This window comes from Oryx dammah, unplaced genomic scaffold (assembly GCF_014754425.2).
Source record: "Oryx dammah isolate SB20612 unplaced genomic scaffold, SCBI_Odam_1.1 HiC_scaffold_9, whole genome shotgun sequence".
NCBI classification, from domain to species: Eukaryota; Metazoa; Chordata; class Mammalia; order Artiodactyla; family Bovidae; genus Oryx; species Oryx dammah.
In genome coordinates this window covers 45,525,338-45,547,122 of record NW_024070193.1, presented here as the reverse complement: position 1 = coordinate 45,547,122, position 21,785 = coordinate 45,525,338, and the positions used below count along the sequence as shown (strand labels likewise).

The 21,785-nt window shown below is 40.1% G+C and overlaps 1 protein-coding gene across 7 annotated transcripts in view; it reads left to right on the top strand.

Annotated features, from left to right (window-relative positions):
- The window catches only part of NKTR (natural killer cell triggering receptor), a 42,975-nt gene extending 24,101 nt beyond the window's left edge, over window positions 1-18,874 (top strand). For 3 of the 7 annotated variants that reach the window (XM_040246028.1, XM_040246030.1, XM_040246029.1), the window contains 8 exons: window positions 95-250; window positions 3,253-3,340; window positions 5,054-5,199; window positions 6,897-9,779; window positions 12,141-12,236; window positions 12,623-12,679; window positions 14,414-14,518; window positions 16,055-17,658. In XM_040246028.1, the coding sequence (XP_040101962.1) occupies window positions 95-250; window positions 3,253-3,340; window positions 5,054-5,199; window positions 6,897-9,779; window positions 12,141-12,236; window positions 12,623-12,679; window positions 14,414-14,518; window positions 16,055-16,142 (3,619 nt within the window). In that variant the 3' untranslated portion in view covers window positions 16,143-17,658. Of the gene's footprint in view, window positions 1-94; window positions 251-304; window positions 792-3,252; window positions 3,341-5,053; window positions 5,200-6,896; window positions 9,780-12,140; window positions 12,237-12,622; window positions 12,680-14,413; window positions 14,519-16,054 lie in introns of those variants that run through there. The other 4 variants (XM_040246026.1, XM_040246031.1, XM_040246027.1 and 1 more) reach the window with 3 other exon arrangements.
- Window positions 18,875-21,785: the final 2,911 nt, after the last annotated feature.

Sequence of the window (21,785 nt, the reverse complement as noted above, 5' to 3'; positions counted from 1 at the left end):
TGCAGCGTATCAGTAGTTTTGCTGTTAGTTATGTTATTATATTATTTAATATTAAAAATTTAGTAATTGGTGATTTGATTTGTTTTTTTCTAAGTCACTCTGAGAGGAGTGATACCAATGAAAAAAGATCTATTGATTCAAATGCTAAAAGGGAAAAGCCTGTGGTCCGCCCAGAAGAGATTCCTCCAGTGCCCGAGAACCGATTTTTACTGAGAAGAGATATGCCTCTTGTCACAGTGGAGCCTGAACCGTAAGGATGATTAACCTCCATGTTTTTGTTTCTCTTTCTGATAATTCCTGTCAGCTCATTGCAGGTCCACACTCATTTATTGAGCGTGACCCATAGTAAAAGCACTTTGAAATATACTGTGGGAGATACTGGATTCATGAATGCCATGAACCCTACCTTTCAATATTCATATTCTACTAATAGAAAAAGGGAATTTGCCAAGTTGACCTAGGAGAGTTCTTAGTGGAGATCTGGGAAGATTTCATTACTAACTTCATTTACTTAGCTGTTCACTAGAGGTGAGATTTTGGTTACCAGAACAGAGGGTTAGTTGAACTCTTTGGGTCCAATCAGGTTTTAAAACATACCCCAATTAGTAGTGCAAAATTATTGCATGGTGACTGGGGATATAATTTAGTACCATATGTTACTGTTGTTAACTTACTCAGTGGTAACTCCTCTATATTAGAAAAGCTAAAATGTAGCTTTAGATTTGGTCTCAAAAAATAGCAATTAATGTATTTTGTGTGTTACACTCAAGTGTAGAATTGTTAAGAGAAATGTTGTATGACTAGAAATACCATAAAGTGTTTGGTGTAATTGACAATTGAGTTATTTTGAAGTCTGAGAAGTTATAGAGATGTCCCTGTTCAGTTAAGTCTCTATATAAGATTATTGTTTAGACTGTTAGATGTTTTAAAATTCTAAGAATTCTGTCTTGTGAACAAATCTTCATGGGATTCTTTTTTCTTAAAATACAAAACACCATTCATTGATCAAATCCATCTAGTTTCCTGAAAGTAGGACACTTGAAAGGTCAATTTCAGTGTCATCTAGTAGGGATTGGCAAACTACAGTGCTCCGCAGGCTAAATTCAGCCTGTTGTCTGGTTTTGTGCAGCCCAGGAGCTAAATGTGACTTTTATGTTTTTAAATGTTTGTGGAGAAAAATCAGAAGAATAATAATATTTTGTGATATGTGAAAGTTATATGAAATTCAAATTTCGGTGTCCATAAAATTTTACTAGAACATAGCCATATCCATTTGTTCACTATTTTCTTGGGCTGTTTTTATGCTATAGCAGCAGAATTGAGGAGTTGCAGAGTTTGTATGTGGTGCTGTCATTGATATATATGCTGTTCAGTCCACTACACATCACAGTGTATTATATTTCAAATTTCATTGATAAAACATTTGTGAAGACTTGTTTTCTTTTTATTACATAATCATCTTTAATTTTCTTCTTGGCCTAGAAATCCTAAAATACTTTCTCTTGGACTTTTAAGAAAAAGTTTGCTGACCCCTATTGTCTGGTTTTGTTTTGTTTTTTTTCTCCCAAATCATCCCACCCTCTTCCTTCTCCCTCAGAGTCCAAAAGTCCGTTCTATACATCTGTGTCTCTTTTGCTGTCTCACATACAGGGTTATCATTACCATCTTTCTAAATTCCATATATATGTGTCAGTATACTGTATTGGTGTTTTTCTTTCTGGCTTATTTCACTCTGTATAATCGGCTCCAGTTTCATCCATCTCATTAGAACTGATTCAAATGTATTCTTTTTAATGGCTGAGTAACACTCCATTGTGTATATGTACCACAGCTTTCTTATCCATTCATCTGCTGATGGACATGTAGGTTGTTTCAATGTCCTGGCTATTAGAAACAGTGCTGCGATGAACATTGGGGTACATGTGTCTCTTTCATGTATTTTTTTAAAGTAGTTTATACCACTATCTGTATTTATGGTTGAATATCATTGGTAAGTTTATTTGGTCATCACTCCTCTTTGGTTACATAATATCTTTGAAAGTTATATCCTGCAGAATTATTTTAAGTCATATTTGGTAGGTAGTTGTGTCATAACAAAGATAGCAAGTTGATCTATTTCATTAGAATGTTTGAGATTTGATCAGTCACTTGGGAGTTAAAATTAATGTGCTAAGAATGCAAGATATGCAGTATGAAAGGATAAGAAACAGGGACTGTCAGCCTTAGAGAGCTTGCCATCTTACTGAATTTGCCAGCAGTTAAGCTCGTTATCACTTATACTTTATTTAGCAGAAGCTGGATTCTACACTTGCTCTAATTCATTTGTTCTCATCTTCAGCTGCACTTCAGTGTAATTTGGCAAGCTTTTAAAAATACCAGTTTCTGGGCCATACAGCAGGGTAAATTGGAATGCTGTGGGGGAGGAGGTGGAGAGTGGCAACATTGGATCAGCATGTAAAAGATACCCAGATGAACATTAATTCATGCTGAACAATTAGAGGCAGGTCATTTGGTTCAGTGATGTGTTCTTCATGAGGAAAATGAGGTAAACAGTTGTCTACCAAGAGTACCTGCTTCTTTCATTGTGAGAATCAAATGATATCATGAATATGAAATGACTGAAAAAACTATAATATACTTTTTAGTTAAGGTTTTCTTGTAGTGGCATTGTATGTTTATCTGGAGCAAGATTCCTGGCTGGGAAAACCCTGTGATATCATGGTTGTAAAAGTCATGTTTCATTTCTCTATGTGATGCTGGACAACATTCTTAACTGTAATCTCAAAATTCTTTATTTTTAAAAAGAAGTTGATAATAGTACCTACCTTGTAGTATTGTTATGAGAATTAAATGAACTACTAATGCCTTTAATGGTATCTATTAACATTTATTTAAAGGATTTGTTTGATGAGAACTTACTTATAGCACAGGAAACTCCACTCAGTATTCTCTGTAATGGCCTATCTGGGAAAATAATTTAGAAAAAGAGTGGATATATGTATATATAAATAACTGATTGACTTTGCTGTGCACCTGAAACTAGCAAAACATTGTAAATCATCTGTACTCCAATAAAGATTTAAAAAATAACAGAGGATATGCTTAGAAAATTAGGTCATGTGGAGTGCCTCATTCTATAAAAGTGTCAGATCTGAATGAACTGTTTTTGTATTAAAGGAGCATAAATTCTGCATTTACACACTGAGAAAACTGCCTAGCATTTGCTTATTTTTAATTTTCAATCTTTTCCAGGAAAATTCCTGATGTTACACCCATTGTAAGTGACCAGAAACCATCTGTGTCAAAGTCTGGACGGAAGATTAAAGGAAGGGGCACAATTGTATGTGTGTTAAAACTTAATTTTTTTCAAATTAGTTATCTGAGCAGTAAAATGTTTTTCAGTTCAGTTCAGTCGCTCAGTCATGTCCGACTCTTTGCAACCCCATGAATCACAACACGCCAGGCCTCCCTGTCCATCACCAACTCCCAGAGTTCACTCAGACTCACGTCCATCGAGTCCGTGATGCCATCCAGCCATCTCATCCTCTGTCGTCCCCTTCACCTCCTGCCCCCAATCCCTCCCAGCATCAAAGTCTTTTCCAATAAGTCAACTCTTCGCATGAGGTGGCCAAAGTACTGGACTTTCAGCTTTAGCTTCATTCCTTCCAAAGAAATCCCAGGGCTGATCTCCTTCAGAATGGACTGGTTGGATCTCCTTGCAGTCCAAGGGACTCTCAAGAGTCTTCTCCAACACCACAGTTCAAAAGCATCAATTCTTTGGCGCTCAGCCTTCTTCACAGTCCAACTCTCACATCCATACATGACCACAGGAAAAACCATAGCCTTGACTAGACAGACCTTAGTCGGCAAAGTAATGTCTATGCTTTTGAATATGCTATCTAGGTTGGTCATAACCTTTCTTCCAAGGAGTAAGTGTCTTTTAATTTCATGTCTGCAGTCACCATCTGCAGTGATTTTGGAGCCCCAAAAAATAAAGTCTGCCACTGTTTCCACTGTTTCCCCATCTATTTCCCATGAAGTGATGGGACCGGATGCCATGATCTTCGTTTTCTGAATGTTGAGCTTTAAGCCAACTTTTTCACTCTCCACTTTCATCAAGAGGCTTTTTAGTTCCTCTTCACTTTCTGCTATAAGGGTGGTGTCATCTGCATATCTGAGGTTATTGATATTTCTCCCAGCAGTCTTGATTCCAGCTTTTGCTTCTTCCAACCCAGCGTTTCTCATGATGTACTCTACGTATAAGTTAAATAAGAAGCGTGACAATATACAGCCTTGACATACTCCTTTTCCTATTTGGAACCAGTCTGTTCCATGTCCAGTTCTAACTGTTGCTTCCTGACACCTGAATGCAGAGTTCCAAAGAATAGCAAGAAGAGATAAGAAAGCCTTCCCCAGTGATCAGTGCAAAGAAATAGAGGAAAACAACAGAATGGGAAAGACTAGAGCTCTCTTCAAGAAAATTAGAGATACCAAGAGAACGTTTCATGCAAAGATGGGCTCGATAAAGGACAAAAATGGTATGGACATAACTGAAGCAGAAGATATTAAGAAGAGGTGGCAAGAATACACAGAAGAACTGTACAAAAAAAAAAGTGTTTTTACCTGTAGGCAAATCCTAGCTTTAATCTTAGGTATAGTCCAAAGTCTGTCCAAGGAGCTAGTTGTATTCTCTTAATTAATATGTAGTTATGCAAAGGCACTGCTGTTAGATCAGTGTTTACTGCTATGTTTGAATGGGTTTAAATATTGAAATGAATGTGAAATAGTATGTTCAAAAATCTTAGTATGTTGAATAAGCTAATGAGTATAATCATTAGGACTTCTAAGGAAAAGTTTGTGTGTGATTACAGGTGAATATCTCTGCCTTTCCTATTTCTTTTAGTTTGATTTAACTTTATACCATCATTATGGTACTTCAGTCATTATTGCATTTGAATGGCGTCCAAGATTGAGTCTTATACTTACCTGTCCTATAGCAGATTACAGTTGGGAAGTATTTTTTAAATAGTTACTCCTAACTTTGTTTTTAAAGCGCTATCACACACCTCCAAGATCAAGATCCTGTTCTGAATCAGATGATGATGATAGCAGTGAAACTCCTCCTCACTGGAAAGAAGAAATGCAGAGATTAAGAGCATATAGACCACCTAGTGGAGAAAAATGGAGCAAAGGAGATAAGTAAGTAAAAGTACAGTCCTGTCTCTGCTACATTTTAAGTCTTAAGGGGATAGAGACATACTTCTGGTTTTTTTCACTAAAGATTTATATTTAAAATTAGATTGTGACCAGAGAATACATTTGGGAATGCTTGATGAAATGGAAGAAGGGCTGATTGGCTTTGGATACTTTTAAATCAAAATTCTATTTTCTCTCACAAGACCATTACCCTACTGAATTTCTTAAAGATTTCTTGTTTAATTTTAGCAATAATCAGGACTTTATTTTTAAAAATTACATAGCAGATTCTCTCATAGCCTTTTTTTTGTAGTCACTAATGGTAGATAAGAAAATTTGTAGCCAGTGTGTGTGTTAACATCTGACCCTAGGGACTGTTGCTTCTTCAGCAGTGTACCCATCTCTTGTTTTCAGTGACACTCCACAGTGGACTATCTATTTTAAAAGTGGGGCTGGCCCCAGAATAGCTAGTGCAAAATATATCAGTGGGACCCTGTGTAGAATTGTCTTTCTCTGTGGCCATCCAGCGGAATGGTTCAGAGTTCAGAGAGGGAGGACAAGGTGTGTGATGTGCTGTGTGCAAGCGGTATGGATATGGTAGCACTGAGAACAGTTTTGAGCCCTGACATTAGCACTGATATTGTAAAGCCTGCATCTTAGTTTTCGTGTACTTTTCTCCCAATTTCTGTACTAAGTAGTTTAACTAAAACCTTAATGAAAAGTCTGTGATTACCTCTATGATCCTGAGATAAAACAATAGTCATGCTAGTTTCTTAAGAAGAGGCAGGCCTCCCTGGTAGCTCAGTGGTAAAGAATCCGCCTGCCAGTGTAGGAGATACGGGTTCAATCCCTGATCTAGGAAGATCTTACACGCCTTGGGGCAACTAAGCCTGTGTGCCACAACTATTGAGTCTATGCCTGGGAGCCGCAACTACTTAAACCCATGTGCACTAGAGCCTGTATAAGAAAAGCCACCATAATGAGAAGCCCACACACTGTAACTAGAGTAGCTTCCGCTCGCCACAACTAGAGAAAGCGTACGTTGCAACAGTGAAGACCCAGCACAGCCAGAAATAAATAAGGTTATTTTTTTAAAAAAGAAAGAAAAAGAGGCTTGTCAGGAATTCCCTGGTGATCAAGTGATTAGGACTTGGAGTTTTCACTGCCAGGTCCCAGGTTCCATCCCTGGTCAGGGAACTAAGATCTCTCACAAGTCATGCAGCCAAAAAAAAGCAGGCTTCTCTTAAAGTTTTGGCAGTTATCCTGTATCTACAGAGAATCAGCAAATTGTTTGGGAACTTGATTTGACTCCCTCAGAAATTATTCCTGAAGGCAGAGCATTATTGAGCAGATCAAAGCCAGGAATTTGGTAGGTCAGCAGTGCTTTTGTAATTAGTTGGTTTGCTTTTCAAAACTATTTTCCTATCAAATTTGAAAATTCCTGATTTGACTCTGGAAAAATCCTTTTGTAAGTGAATCTGTTAAGAGTTATTTCTTTGAAGTTTTATAATTTCAGGACCAGGCCTATCAACTGTTTGCTTTATCCTTCCTACATGTGCTTAAAGCATTAATAAGAGTTAGTACTTGGTTGTTAACTAGGCTTTTGTTGATGCCTAGTATTGACAACAAATGTGTTTTAATTTTAAAGGTTAGAAAACATGCTTGTAAATAACTGCCTGCATATTATGTCCTTTTTATAGGTTAAGTGACCCCTCTTCAAGCCGATGGGATGAAAGGAGCTTGTCCCAGAGATCCCGATCGTGGTCCTATAATGGATATTATTCAGATCTGAGTACAGCAAGACACTCTGATGGTCACCATAAAAAACGCAGAAAAGAGAAAAAGGTTAAGCATAAAAAGAAAGCTAAAAAGCAGAAACATTGCAGAAGGCACAAACAGACTAAGAAAAGAAGGATTATTGTACCGTCTGACATAGAATCCTTAAAATCTTCAACCCGAAGAGTGAAATCCTCATGTGATAGAGAAAGGAGATCTCATTCTTCCTCATTGTCATCTCATCACTCGTCCAAGAGGGATTGGTCTAAATCTGATAAGGATGACCAGAGCTCTTCAACCCATTCCAGCAGAGACTCATACAGATCAAAATCTCACTCGCAGTCCTATTCTAGAGGAAGCTCAAGATCAAGGACTGCCTCAAAATCTTCATCACATTCTCGAAGTAGGTCAAAGTCCAGATCTAGTTCTAAGTCAGGGCACCAAAGAACAGCATCAAAATCACCAAGAAGAACAGCCTCTCAGTTAAGTGAAAATAAACCTGTTAAAACAGAACCTTTAAGAGCAACAGTGACACAAAATGAAAGTGTTGTAGTACAACCAGTGGTGGCAGAAAATATTCCTGTTATACCACTGAGTGACAGCCCCCCTCCTTCAAGGTGGAAGCCTGGGCAAAAGCCCTGGAAGCCCTCTTATGAACGAATCCAGGAAATGAAAGCTAAAACAACCCATTTGCTGCCCATCCAAAGCACTTATAGTTTAGCAAATATTAAAGAGACTGGTGGTTCATCGTCCTACCATAAAAGAGAAAAAAATTCAGAAAGTGATCGTAGTGCTTATTCAAAATACAGTGATAGAAGTTCAGAAAGTTCACCAAGGTCAAGGAGCAGATCTTCTAGGAGTAGATCTTATTCCAGATCATACACAAGATCTCGAAGTTTAGCTAGTTCACATTCACGATCTAGGTCCCCCTCATCTAGATCTCATTCACGAAATAAATACAGTGACCATTCACGGTGTAGTAGATCATCTTCATACTCTTCTGTTAGCAGTGATGATGGAAGACGAGCCAAGAGAAAATTTAGATCCAGTGGGAAAAAAAGTTACACCTCAAATAGAAGGCACAGCAGCAGCTCTGAAAAAGCACTTTATGACAGATATGTCAAAGGCAGAGCCAAGTCTTCATGTCATAGAAAGTACAGTGAAAGCAGATCATCTTTAGATTACTCTTCAGACAGTGAACAGTCAAGTGTTCAGGTTACACAGTCAGCCCAGGAGAAGCAAGTTCAAATGGAAGTGAATAATAAACAAGAGAGAAACAGAGATGAAGAGAAATCTAAGCCTGAACGGGAATGCCCTCGTTCAAAAAAAAGAACTTTGAAAGAAAATCTTTCTGATCACTTTAGAAATAGCAGTAAGCCCAAAAGGAAGAATTATGCTGGGAGTAAATGGGACTCTGAGTCAAATTCTGAACGAGATGTAACTAAAAACAATAAAAATAGTCCCCGGCCAACTTCTGATAAGGAGGAAGGGGAGGCCACTTCGGATTCTGAGTCAGAGTCTGGTGAAATTCACATCAAAGCCAAACCCACAACTAAGTCTTCAGCAAATACTTTACTGCCTGATGGTAACAGTGCCTGGAAATCAAGCAAACAGCGCTCCTCAACCTCTGATTCTGAGGGATTCTATTCCAATTCAGAAAACACCAGAGGAAAGCCACACAAGCATAAACACAGCTCAAAGGAGAATATTAAAAGGGAACACACCAAAAAAGCAAAAGAGAAATTAAAAGGGAAAAAAGATAAAAAGCACAAGACTCCAAAACGAAAACAAGCATTTCACTGGCAGCCTCCACTAGAGTTTGGTGAAGAGGAGGAGGAGGAGATTAATGAAAAGCAAGTTACTCAGGAGGCGAAAGAGAAAAAACAAGTTTCTGAAAACAGTGAAACCATAAAAGAAAATATTCTCCAAACTGAGAAGCCCTGTGAAGACAGCAGCCTTTCAGGTAAATATAGCACAGCAGTTTCATCAGATATTGATCAGTCTACTAAAGATGATGTTAAACTCAGCATTTCTCCTGTAACTGTAAACACTGATGAAAATATAGTCAGTTCTCCCCCAGACATTCAGTATATTGAAGAGAGCATCCCAAGCGGAGCAGAGGATATGCTTCAAGCAGATGACAACATGGAGATTTGCACTCCTGATCGGAGTTCCCCAGCAAAGGCTGAGGGGGCTTCCCCTCTAGGAAATTCAGGACTTGATACCCCGGATATAAGCATTGTTCTAAAGCAGGATATGCCAGCAGAGTATCCTGAGGCAGAGTTGAGAAAACAGGAAAGCAGTATGTCAGAAATCAAAATGGTGGGTGAGATGGGCAAACAGGACAGCGGCTCTGCCAGCTTGGCCAGTGCTGTAGAAAGTACCGTAAAGAAAGAGGCAGCTGAGAAAAGCCAGACCAGCCTCATGGATAATAAATGGAAGCCCCTGCAAGGTGTGGGGAACCTTGCAGCACCGTCTGCTTCCACATCCAGTGCTACGGACGTTAAGGCATTGACTGCTATGCCTGAAATGAAACCACAGGGTTTGAGAATAGAAATTAAAAGCAAAAATAAAGTTCGGCCAGGGTCTCTCTTTGATGAAGTAAGAAAGACGGCACGCTTAAACCGGAGGCCAAGAAATCAAGAGAGTTCAAGTGATGAACAGACACCTAGTCGAGATGGTGATAGCCAGTCCAGGAGTCCAAGTAGATCTAGAAGTAAGTCTGAGACCAAATCAAGACACAGAACAAGGTCTGTCTCCTATAGTCACTCAAGAAGTCGATCGAGAAGTTCCACATCATCTTATCGGTGAGTGTTACTCCTTTTGTCTCCCAAGCAGAGTCCGTTACTGTTTTGTTTGGAAGAACATCAGAGTTAGGGACAAGATCACTATTTCCAAATACCAGGGAGGAAATAAGGAGAAGGCTTGTGCTATGTGTCTCACAGAGCAGACTGAAGACACAGGGAGTAGATTTCAGGGGAAGAAGTTTGGGCTCAGGGTGAAAAACTGTTGCTGTTAGTTAAAGCTCCCTGGTATTTGCAGTGCATTGCCATAATAAGGGACAAGGTCTCCATCTTTAAAGGTATAAGCCCACTCTCTGCTATCAGTCATACCTTAGAAGGGAATCTTGCATTTATGGAATATGTAGGATTTAGAAATCAGTCATTTAACCCTCCATTTTATACAAGTGGAAGGTGAGGGCCAGAGAGGCAAAGTTAGCTGCCCCAAGACATGCATCTAGTTGATCTTTATTCAAGGGGCAGGAAATAGTAAAAAATGATCATCTTTTGATTGATTGATTGATTTTTTGGTTCAAGTTACATCTAACTTTTGTCATTGACATAGACTGGATAATGCAGAGAATGAGCATTTTTAAAACTGAAGAAAATGGTGATGGTGGTATGAAGTTAATAACTAATTTGTATTCTTTTCTTGTAAACTTTTCATGGTTTTTACCTCACTGCCTCTTACTCATATCCTTTATTATTTATTTTGTGCTTGATTTTCATCACTTTAACTTAAAATAGACTAAGAATCTTTAACTTTTTTCTTCCTAGTTTTTTATCAGTCGTTTTTTTTTCCCTTACCCAGATTTCTTTAAAAATAGGAACCAACATTTACCATCTATAAAAACCATCTCCCACCTACTCTTAGATTGCTTGCGGTATGTAGTCCGTGCCTTCCCTCCCCTCGTCTCACTCAGCTGACTTAAGATTTTCAGCTACTTCTGCATGGCCAGTGCCAGGGCATATTTTCAGTCCTTCTGGAAGCACTCTGCTGGCTCTCCTCATTCTCTAGACCATTCCATGCTTGAGTGTGGGCTTCTCTTCCTCCTGCTCTGATTCACAGCAAGCCCCAGAGAGCTGGTGAATTCTGGCCTTTTCTCTCTGGGTTCATATTCTAGATGCAGGTGCCTGTTTAGCTCCTCCAGTCTGCTGTCTGCTCATTGTCTACCTAGCATTCACCCTCAGATAACTCTGAGCTGTTTGGTGGTTCTGGTCACTGTCATCTTCCTTCCTACCCCTGCCTTTGGAGTGGGTAGTGTTTCACTTCAGAAATGCTGAGAATTTTGCTCTTAAGTTGACCAGCTCACAGGTGGTAGACTTGAGAAAGCTAAACTGCCTCCCTATTTTGGTTACCCATTCGGGCCTGACTCCCCTTCTGGCCTGTGAACTCGCTGGAATCACGGACTGTTTGCTACTCATCTATCAGTCACCTCACAGAGTTACCCTATAATTGTTTGAATAAATGACTAGAATCTTAGGAGAACAGAATGTCTTTGTACATAAACTGCACCTGTCTTCCAGAACATAAGTATATACTAACTACAACCTGTGAAGATATTAAGTAAGTAGCATATACACAGGGATATTGTTCTTATCTGGAATGACAGGTACAAACTGGGAGGAAAAGGGTTGGGAGCCAAGTGAATGCAGGGTGGGGGCAAAGTTGCATTAAGTTTCTTGTTTGTTTTATTAAATATTAAATAGGTATAAATTTTTTAATGATTAAGGTATAAAACATACAAATGGTTAAGGTATAGAAAACAATTTTCTATCTTAAAAAATAGAGCTTTGACATAATAGAGCCCAACCCGAAGCTACCCTACTTTCTCTCTTCTCTCCAAGAGTTAAATATTATTCTAAACTTCTGTTATAATTTTCTTGTTTTTCTTTGTTGTCTTTCTATAAATGTTTCTATCTATATATAATGTTTTTTGTTGTTTTCAAATAGAATCCTTTTTTATATGTATAGATGTTCTACATTTGCCTTTTTCACTCAACATCATGTTCCCAAGATTTAACTATGTTGATACATGTAAATGTAGTTAATTTTCCTACTTTAGGATATTTCAGTATATATCTGTGTTAATTTTTTTTAAACCCATTCTGCTGTTAATGAAGATTTGGATAGTTTCCTCTTGCTGGTATTACAGAAGCGGCTCCTATGAACATATCTGTATCAGCCTTTCCTGTTTTTCTTCATTTCATTCTGTTCAGTTTAAACTCTCATTAGCCATCTGTTGTCATACCTGCTGTGAGGAGTTTATGAGAGACCTTTCCAAAGACCTTTCCTCTATTGGATTTTCCCACTCCTGCCCTACTAGTAATTAACCTTAACAGCATAATGAGTTAATAAAATTATGTTTTTTCCACTCTTAATTGTAGATCAAGAAGCTACTCTAGAAGTCGGAGCAGAGGGTGGTATAGCAGAGGCCGCACAAGGAGCCGGAGCAGTTCCTACCGCAGTTACAAAAGTCATAGGTGAGCTCGTGAATCCCACCCTACAATGTGGTTTCCCATCTGTCTCCCTCCACAGGCAGAGTGGAGTAGCTGTTGAAAAGGGTCTTGTCATTGCTCAATACCAAACCAGTGACCCACCTGTGTCTTCCCCTTCCCACCCAGTTCTTCCCCAGTGACTTTCTTTATGTGTACCTCATAGAAGAATTGTATAAAACTTAAAACCTTTCCTGTGAAACCCAACAGGCTTAAAAAAAAAAAATCCAGTGTGCTTTTAATACGAAAAATGAAATAAATATAGCTGCTGGATTTCATTGTGTTTTCTCCTTAATGGGTAAATAAATACCTAGATTTTTTATGTAGCCTGTCCTGATCCACAAATTGATGGTCCCTCATGTGGTTACTCTTAGGACGTCCAGCAGGAGCAGATCCAGGAGCAGCTCCTATGATCCCCACAGTCGGTCCAGGTATGGACAGGGACTGGGAAACTACCCCTTAATTCCCTTTTTAAAGGTGTTGTATTTCATGGGAAAACGCTGAGGTCCAGCCCCCCACAGGATCCAGGGGTACCCTCAGGATGAACGGTGTTGGCAAATGAATGAATGAATGAGAGAGGAAAGAATAGAAGCTGATATTGCGTGGTTTACACAGAAAGCCAGTAAAGCCCCAGACAAGGGACTTGTTCTGTTCACGGAGACCACAGGTGCCCTCTCGCCGGAGTGAAGACACAGAGCGCCTTCTCGATCGGGTCTAGCCCAGGCAGGAAAGTGAACACAGAGAGCCTCTGTGCTCCAAGGGCTCAGCCTGAAAAAGAGAGGGAGGGGGAGAGAGAGAGAGAAAAAAAGAATGATTGACGCGGGGTGACCAAGCTTCAGTGAGCGAGGCCCCCAACTTTATTTTCAAAAGGAACTTTTATACCTTGACTTGTACATAGAGGGAAATGAAAGATGCAAGGTCATACAGAGTCAGCCCAAACATTCCATCTGTTTTGTATTTATCAAAACCAGGATTTTTTCTGCATACTTTCCCATAAACAATGTTGTGTACATTATCTTCTGGCCTTGGAGGCCTGTGGACATTTTATGACCCTCTTTTGATAAAGGCTGCTCAACCAGAAAACTTATTTTTCCTTGAAGTGTTTTTTCTTTATATTTCTAATCTATGTCAGCCTCAGAAAGTGCTAAACAGGGTTACATTCTCATGGAGCAAAGGTGCAGTGAGTTGCAACAAAGAAGCAAAGGTGCAGTGAGTTGCAACAAAGAAAGAACCAATTAGCTCAAAGGTCTGATGTGGTTAAATTCAAGGCTACTATTTGTTTTTCTTACATTCCACCTATGTTAACTAATGCACTCCCAGGTGCACAATGGATAACGGATATGGGAACTTAGCAGCAAGCATTGGCTCACCAATGAAATCCTACACCAGCACTACTCTAATAGTTCTTAACTCTTCGAAAGCACCAATATTTTTGGAATGTTGTAGGCTTCCCGTGCCTCTCACAGTTGGGAGGCTGAAAAATCACATGCGTAGCTGCAAGAGTCTGGATAAACCTGTCAGGCAAGCTAGAATTCTAACGGGGGGTTTGAACTGAAATACTCCTTTCATGTCCAAGAGACTTATTAGCTAGAGCCCTAAGTTGATTTTCTCCAGAGAAAGGTGGTCGGGGATAGCCCCCTGTTAATGTCAGAAGAGTTGGTGAAAGGCACAAAATAGTAAGACAGACAGATTCTGGTTTTGGGGTAGATGCTTGAGTAGGTCCAGGGGGTCCCTCGAGTCCTGCTCCTCCTTGCTCGTGGGATCTCCTGTGCTGGCTCCTGGCAGGAAAACACGTCTTTGACTTTTTAAACAGTTTTTATTTGTTGACCCATTTTGCGCCAGTGTCAAAAGTGATGGTGTCAAATTGTAATGGCAGGGATTTTTTGACTATAATTGCCTATAAGATGCACCAGATTCAGTTGAACTAACTCAGTGTCAACTTTGTGATATTTTTCAATGCAGAAAAGAAATTAACGTTTTTCTGTTTAATATGATAAGTCTGATTTGGAGCAGTTATTAAATGTTTCCAGTACGTGTTATGCACATATGTCTTTATTTTGTCATATAGTGCCCATATTCTATGAGGACACTTAAGAACCTAAAAAGAAATGGGAATATATGAATATTTGAGTGGGAAAATTTAGTGTTTGTTATTGCTGTTAAAGCAGGTCCTACACTTATGATAGCTACTATAGCAGGAGTCGGAGCCGAAGTAGAAGCCCGAGGAGTGACAGTTATCACCGAGGCAGAAGCTACAATAGGCGATCCAGGTGGGTCTCTGTTCTTCAAGCACTGTAAGTTACTGCAGGCATTTGGGGTATGGGGCGATAGACTGCTACAGCAGAGAAAGCATCATCTTCTAAGGACAGAAATTCTTCTTTCTCTTCTTGAATTTCTTCAGTCCAAAGGCAGTTACTGAAAGTGGGCTTTGTATTAAGAGTTGCTGGGTAATGTTTATTGGTTATGTTTAAACATTAAACATTTAAACATGTTTAAATCTAAGGTGGGTTCTTAAATATTCACATATCCTTGGACAAACATTTCTTTCGGAAGGAATAAAGAGAGAAGACCACTCAAACTGTGGACCATTCTTTAGAGTTACTTGCTAGAAATAACAGCCAATTTGTCAGTTTTAAATTTTTTAAAGGTAATATATATTTTTTAATATGTAATAAAATGTCAGTCACTTGCTTTAGTAGCAGGATTTGTGGTTTAATGGTTAAAAATGTCTTTTATGTGTTAATATATATTCATAGATATCTTTTATGTAACATATAGTTATTGCAGATGTCTTTTTGGTTACTTTTTGGGTATCTCTTTCCTGGTGGCTTCTGGTCTTACCCTCCCTCACCACCACTGCATTACCCTCGTGCCTTGCAGTTACAGTCAGTGGTGCTTATAGAATTTCAGTGTGATACAGACACTCCCTTATTTGAAACTCTTCAAGTACACCCCAGTGACCTTAGAGGCAGGTCCACCAGGCTCCTGAGTATTGCATGGAGGCCTCTCCACCTACCACCTCCAGCTTGGGCTTTTCTGTGTTCCCTGCACTAACATTCTGGAACCTTTATTTCCTGCCTAGAGATTCACATGCCCATTTTACCATCTCCCATCCCGCCTCTTGAAATAACCCACTCACTGCCCCTGGGAAGCCCTTCCTGACTGCTCACCCTGAGATATGGTCCCTGCTGTGTGTTTTATTTATCTTATCCCCTATTCCAGACTACCCTTGAGCCCAGGGAACTCTAGTCTGCTGTGTGTGTGCCCTTAGCATCTAGCAGAGTGACTGGCTTTCTGTGGATATTTTTTCCAAAATAACTGAATGGTCACCATAACCAAAGTCTTCTTGACTCACTTATCCCAGCGGTCCCATCCCTGCCCCACCTCACCCTCACCCCTCATTGGGCTCACATTTTGATTTGATTTTGATTTCCTTTTTTTTATTTCCCTTGTCTTTTAATGAAACTCTTGTTGGCCTTTTTCCCCCTTACTTCTTCAGTCTAATTAAATATTGATGTTCATTTTGGGTAACATGGAAAATTATTCTCATTTCCTTGAGTGGATTTCAAGTAATAAAGAAGTGCTATTTCTTTATTTACACCTCGATATTACCACCATCTGTCACTAACATCTTTGAAAAGGCCACAGTGTTGTCATGGCCAGTACTGTACATTTCTACACACTGTGCTGTGCCTCCTCGAGTCACTTGCTTTCAAGCCCCTTATATCCAAAAAGAAGCTTCAACAGGAATTCACAGGGTTGAGAGTTAAAAGGTATTTGTTTATTTGTTTTGTCTTGTTATACAGGAGTTGTAGATCTTATGGCTCTGACAGTGAAAGTGACCGAAGTTACTCTCATCACCGAAGTCCCAGTGAAAGCAGCAGATATAGTTGAAAGTGTCCCCTTTTTTTTATATGAATTATATCTTACGTGTAAATATCTGGTAACTTAAAAATTTAAGAAACTTAAAGGCAGTCTGTTGTTCTGTTTCGGTATTAGAGATGACTTTGAAAAATAGACACTTAATTGTTATTTGTTTATTTACATGTGCATAGCATTTAAAATACAGATGTGTCTCCTTAAAATATTTGTATGCCACATTTTACAGTAGCCAACTATGGAAATTAATTTCTTTTTCTTGAATCAAGAAATCATGAAATTTAAGTATAATTTGCAATATTATTTTAGATAGATTATTTGTCTCATGTATTTCTTAGAATACATATTCTTTTTGCCCATTTTTAAGGTTTTAGCATCTATGCTGCCCAAGCATAGAACTGAAGGAGAACTGTGAAAGGTGGCCAAATACTTCCATACCAGTTACACAGTCCTATTCATGTGTGCTCTTAAAAACAAACCACCCAGAATTGATACTGATAGTAACCAGGAATATAGGGCAGTGGCTCCTTTCTTCTTTGTTGTTTCAGAGGATCAAGAACGTGGTCGTGATACAGCCCACTGTCTTATTTCAGGCTGGCGGGTGAGGTTAAAAAGAATAGATCAGCCTTAACTATAAATATCTGCACTGTCTCTGTAGCCCTAATGTTTCATGTGCTTTTTTAATAAATACTATTAGAAGTTCAGTTTGTTTAAAAAAAAAAGTTCTATTCCAGTTTATGCTCTGGTGCTTGGTAACTTTTGGTGCATTATTCTTATATACTATATATTAGAATTCCATCAGAGAGAGAAATAAATTTTTAAAAAGTTCATTGGCACCAAGAAGGGTTCATTGTAAGCTGTATTCACTTTAACTATTTGGAGAGCTTCTCTCAAGCACAGGTGTGGGCTGGGGGCCATGGAGCAGGCAGGATTGGCACAGGGTTGTGTGACCACTTGGGTATGCTGCCCAGAACTGATGCCTGGAAGAGTTGAATGGAGAGTGGACTGCAAAAGTAACACTAAGATCTACCTGCCACCATTTTGGACACATCTTTCAGGGCTTTATTTTAAAGCCTTTCAAGTAAGAGACGTAAGAGCAGTTGAACTGTTCTTAGCACCCGCCAGCTTGTTCCCCCGTTTCAGTGGCCTGCAGTGATACAGTGAAACCTTGTGTGAGATTGGTAAACCTATGACAACAGGCAGGAAATCAGGGTGTGCAGTACTGCATAGATTACACATATTCAGTGTCTTGGGTGGTTCCTGTAAAAATGATTTGACCTATAAAAACTGGTGAGGTTTTGTTTTTTTTTATCTTTAGTTTGAGCTTTTTCCCCAAGTGTACTTAATCACCTTAGTGCCAGTTTTATCCAGTTATGCAGAAGAAATTCATATTGGATATTTGATGCAGAACTTTGTGCCATCCTACCCCTTGCCTGCTATATTTGGGAAGTGGGAAAGAACCCTCAGTTGAAGGGATCTGACCACCCCTGATGGATGGAGGGGTGACCTTGGATGTATTACAACCATCACCTATAAAAGGTTCATAAACAGGGTTAAGTGGCCAATTGTTTGCCAAGTTGATAGATGAGTACATTAGAAAGTAGGACCTGACTCAAGCAAACACTTGATGGTGAATATAATACAATGTGTGATTCATACAAGCATTCTCAAAAGTTGCCTGCAGAGGAGAATATTGCTTTAATAATATTCAGTGGAAAAAACTGCATTTAGAACTCAAACCAAAACTGCCAAATCTAATTACGTTAAGAAACGTTTAGGCAGTGTATTAGTTTTCTATTACTGTGTAACAAATTATCCCAAACTTAGCAGCTTAAAGCAATACTCATTTCTTAGCTTACAGTTCTGTAGCTCATGAGTCCAGCATGATACGGCTGGATTCTCTGCTCAGGGTCTCACAAGGCTGAAATCAAGGGTCAGCAGGGCAGCATTCCTTTGTGGAGGCTCTGGGGAAGAATCTGCTTCCAGGTTAATTCAGGTGGTTGGCAGTATTCAGTTTCTTGCTGGCTGTCAGCTGGGGTCCTCTCTCTTGGCTCCTTAAGGCTGCTCGCGTTCCTCCTTGTGCGCTTTCCTCCATCTCCAAACCAGCAATGGCCCATCGGGGTCTTCTCATGCTTCAGATCTCTCTGCCTTCCTCCTCTGTTTTAAGGTTCATGTGATTAGATCACGGTTCGTGTGTGAGACAGTGTCCCTATTTAAGGTCAGCTGTGCCATAGAATGTTATCACAGAAGTGATATATTTACAGGTTTCTGGGATTGGGGCATGAAAAGAGGGAAGGGCGTTCTAGAATTCTACCTCCCACAGGCAATAACTTTGCAGGTTGTGCTATGGGTAGAATTTTATCCTGAAAAGGTGAGCCCTAGAAGCCTTGTTTGTTTTCTCCGTGGAAAAGAACAGCCCTCAGCTGCACCATTCAACTTGTGTGTTTACTGAATGGACTACAGAAATAGCTTTTCTTCCTAAAGGGGATTGTTCTGTATTTTAAGTTATTTTTTAATAAAATTGAATTACATCATGTATTGTGCTTCTTAATAGAAAATGCATTATTGGACTGTTTTTGTAATGCCCTCTTTATTGCAAATGAAACATGATATAGCTGGTATTGTTCAAAAATAGTAGAAAATACTTCTGTATATATTAGCAATGTCTAATTTGTGTATACTTCATTTAAATTCCCTAAAACTTAAAAGGGAGGCCTTGTAGAAATTAAACTATATACTTAGTCTAAGTTTGAGTCTGAGCATGTTTCATCCTTCTTTATTCACCAAGACTTCAAATAGTCTTTCTGAAATGGAAAAGGAAGCATTGAGTCTCTGCTGACCCAGTGAGGGAAGAGATTTCATCTCTCTCTGTGGCTCATTTTCCTCTTCTGGCCAGGTATCCGTGGTGGGGCACTGCTGGGGTCCAGCCTCAGCAGAGTCCAGGGATACCCTCAGGAGGAATGGCGTTGGAGAAAGAATGACACAGGGAGACCAAGCTTAGGTGAAGCAAGGCCCGTAACTTTATTTTCTTTTTTTTTTTTGTAACTTTATTTTCAAAAGGAGCTTTTATACCCTGACTTATACATAGAGGGAAATGAAAGATGCAAGGTCATGCAGAGTCAGTCCAAACACTTCAGCAGTTTTGCCCTTATCGAAACCAGGATTTTTTTCTGTATGCCTTTCTGTAAACAAGGGTCTTACGTTATGTACATTATCTTCTGGCCTGGAGGCCTGTTGATATTTTATGACCCTTTTTTGATAAAGGTTGATCAACCAGAAAACTTGTTTTCCCTTGAAGTGTTTTTTTTTTTTTTAATATTTCTAATCTGTGTCAGCCTCAGAAAGTACTAAACAGAGTTACATTCTCACCAAGCAAAGGTGCAGTGGGTTACAACAAAGAAAGAACTTACTAGCTCAGAGGTCTGATGTGGTTAATTCCAAGGCTACTACTTGTTTTTCTTACATTCCAACTATGTTAACTAATGCACTCCCAGGTGCACAATGGATAAGGGATATGGAAACTTGGCACCAAGCATTGGCCCAATAATGAAGCCCTTTACCAGTACTATTCTAATAATTTTTCACCCCTTAAGGGGCTCTATGCCCATTAGGACTTTTAGAATGTTTAGGCTTCCCGTGCCTTTCATGGTTGGGAAGTTGTGAACAATCATGTGCGTTAGTTGCAAGAGTATGGATAAACCTGCCAAGCAAGCTAGAATGCCAACAGGGGGTTTGAATTGAAATATTCCTTTCATGCCCAGGAGACTTATCAACTTAGAGCCCTAAGTTGATTTTCTCCAGAGAAAGGTGGTCGGGGATAGCCCCCTGCTAATATCATAAGAGTGGTTGGAAGGCATTATATAGTAAACAGTAGACAGATTTTGGTTTTGGGGTAGATGCTCAAGCAGGTCCAGGGAATCCCTCGAGTCCTGATCCGCCTTTGCCTGTCAGGTCTTCTCCACATGACCTTTGTCATGGGTGGGATCTCCCATGGTGGCTCCTGGCAGAGCACGAGGTGGTGCTAGAGACAACTTCAGGCAGAAATGTTTACCTAGGCAGAGAACCATTGATGGTGCTTGGTCATGCTTCCCCTACCAACTCCAGATTTCTTTCAGGTCCAGTTGTCATCCAGCTGAGGTGCCCTGCATACAGACATCCTTGCAGAGAAGGGACTGTGTCCCACCCCATCTGTGAGATGCTGCCCAGGGACAGCACATTTACCTGCTAAGCCACCTACAGCCTCCGCCTTCCCTCCCTAACAGTGGTTCACCAAGCAAGCACATAGCACTTACTCCAGGAGAAAATATTCCTTGTGATATTTTTAGCATCCACATGAGAATTTGCAGGGCAAGTACAATTAACTTTTTTCTCCTCAGAACTCAAAGGGATTTGTACTTTTTTAGTGAATACAACATAACCTCACACAGTAAGATTGGCAGAGATTCAGTTTCCAAAGTTGAGTTAACAGTAAACCACCAAGTCAGGTAGTTCCTGAAAACAGTCAAATCTGGATGTGTTGCCTTAAAATTTAAAGAAAATTGTAGAGTCAGTTTGCTGTAGGGAAATCCCCAAATGAGTTTCCTTTAGGGTCGTTTATTTTTTAGAAAGCACCATGATCTTTACTGATGTTCTGATAGCATCTTGATCGGCTGGGCAGTATTGGGAGGAAATGTGTCAAGGACTTTTGACTGTTCTGAATTAGCTAGCAAGAGGATTCAAGGGAAATAAATGCACCTCACGACTGACCATGAATACTGGCCAGGCATCACTGGAAGAGAAAGGAGGTTCCACCGGTGCCGAATGAGTGACACAAACTGTGTGGCCAGGTGAGGGGGCCCAGAATCCATGGCTCATGTGGGAAGAGACTAGGCTCAGATGGCTGGTCTTTAGGAGAGGGAATCCACTCTGCCGCTGCTCAGAGAGGTGAGCACCTAAATCCCGTGAGGGACTTGTGAAGAATGAACTGGGCAGAATGCCAAGAGGACTCCTGCACAGCAGTCCTTTGATGCTGTAAAGGTTGGGGGGAGGAGCTGGTTCCCTGGAAGATGGCAGCTCGTAGACAGACCCTAGGCAGCTTCAGCCAGTGCCTGAGGAACGTGAGGTAAGGAGGGCCTACCTGGGCAACACGCAGAGGAGCAGGAGGCTCTAACGGACTGTTTTCTTGAATGATTTCAGTAGAAGGTAAGGGCAGAGTGCTCCATTGCACCTGCCTCCTTTACTCCCTGTGAATCAGAAGGACTGCAGTGGGTCTGTGCCAAGCTTGGGGTCAAGCACTTCTGCCTCTTGGAGACCCCAGGCCCCAACATTGACCTTCTATAGCTATCGAACGCAAGCTCTACAGACTGAGCTGAGTTTCACAGTCTGCAGGACCCAGACTAGTTTGGGGAGGGTTGTGTCTCTTCAGCCAGCCTGGGGATCTGAGGACATTGGGGTTTAAAAAAAAAGTGACCTGAGCACTCAGCACAAACGTTTGCATTCTGCATCTGGAGACCTGACACTCATCTGTAATGTGAGGCTAATAGTCCTTAGACTGCTGGTCTCTCAGCTCACACCCAGAAAGAGGGTGCAACCAGATGTGAAAACCAGGAGCGCGCATCCCTTTCTGGACCATCCTGGAGATGAATCAGCCTTCCAGAGAGCCCACAGGGGATAGGACTC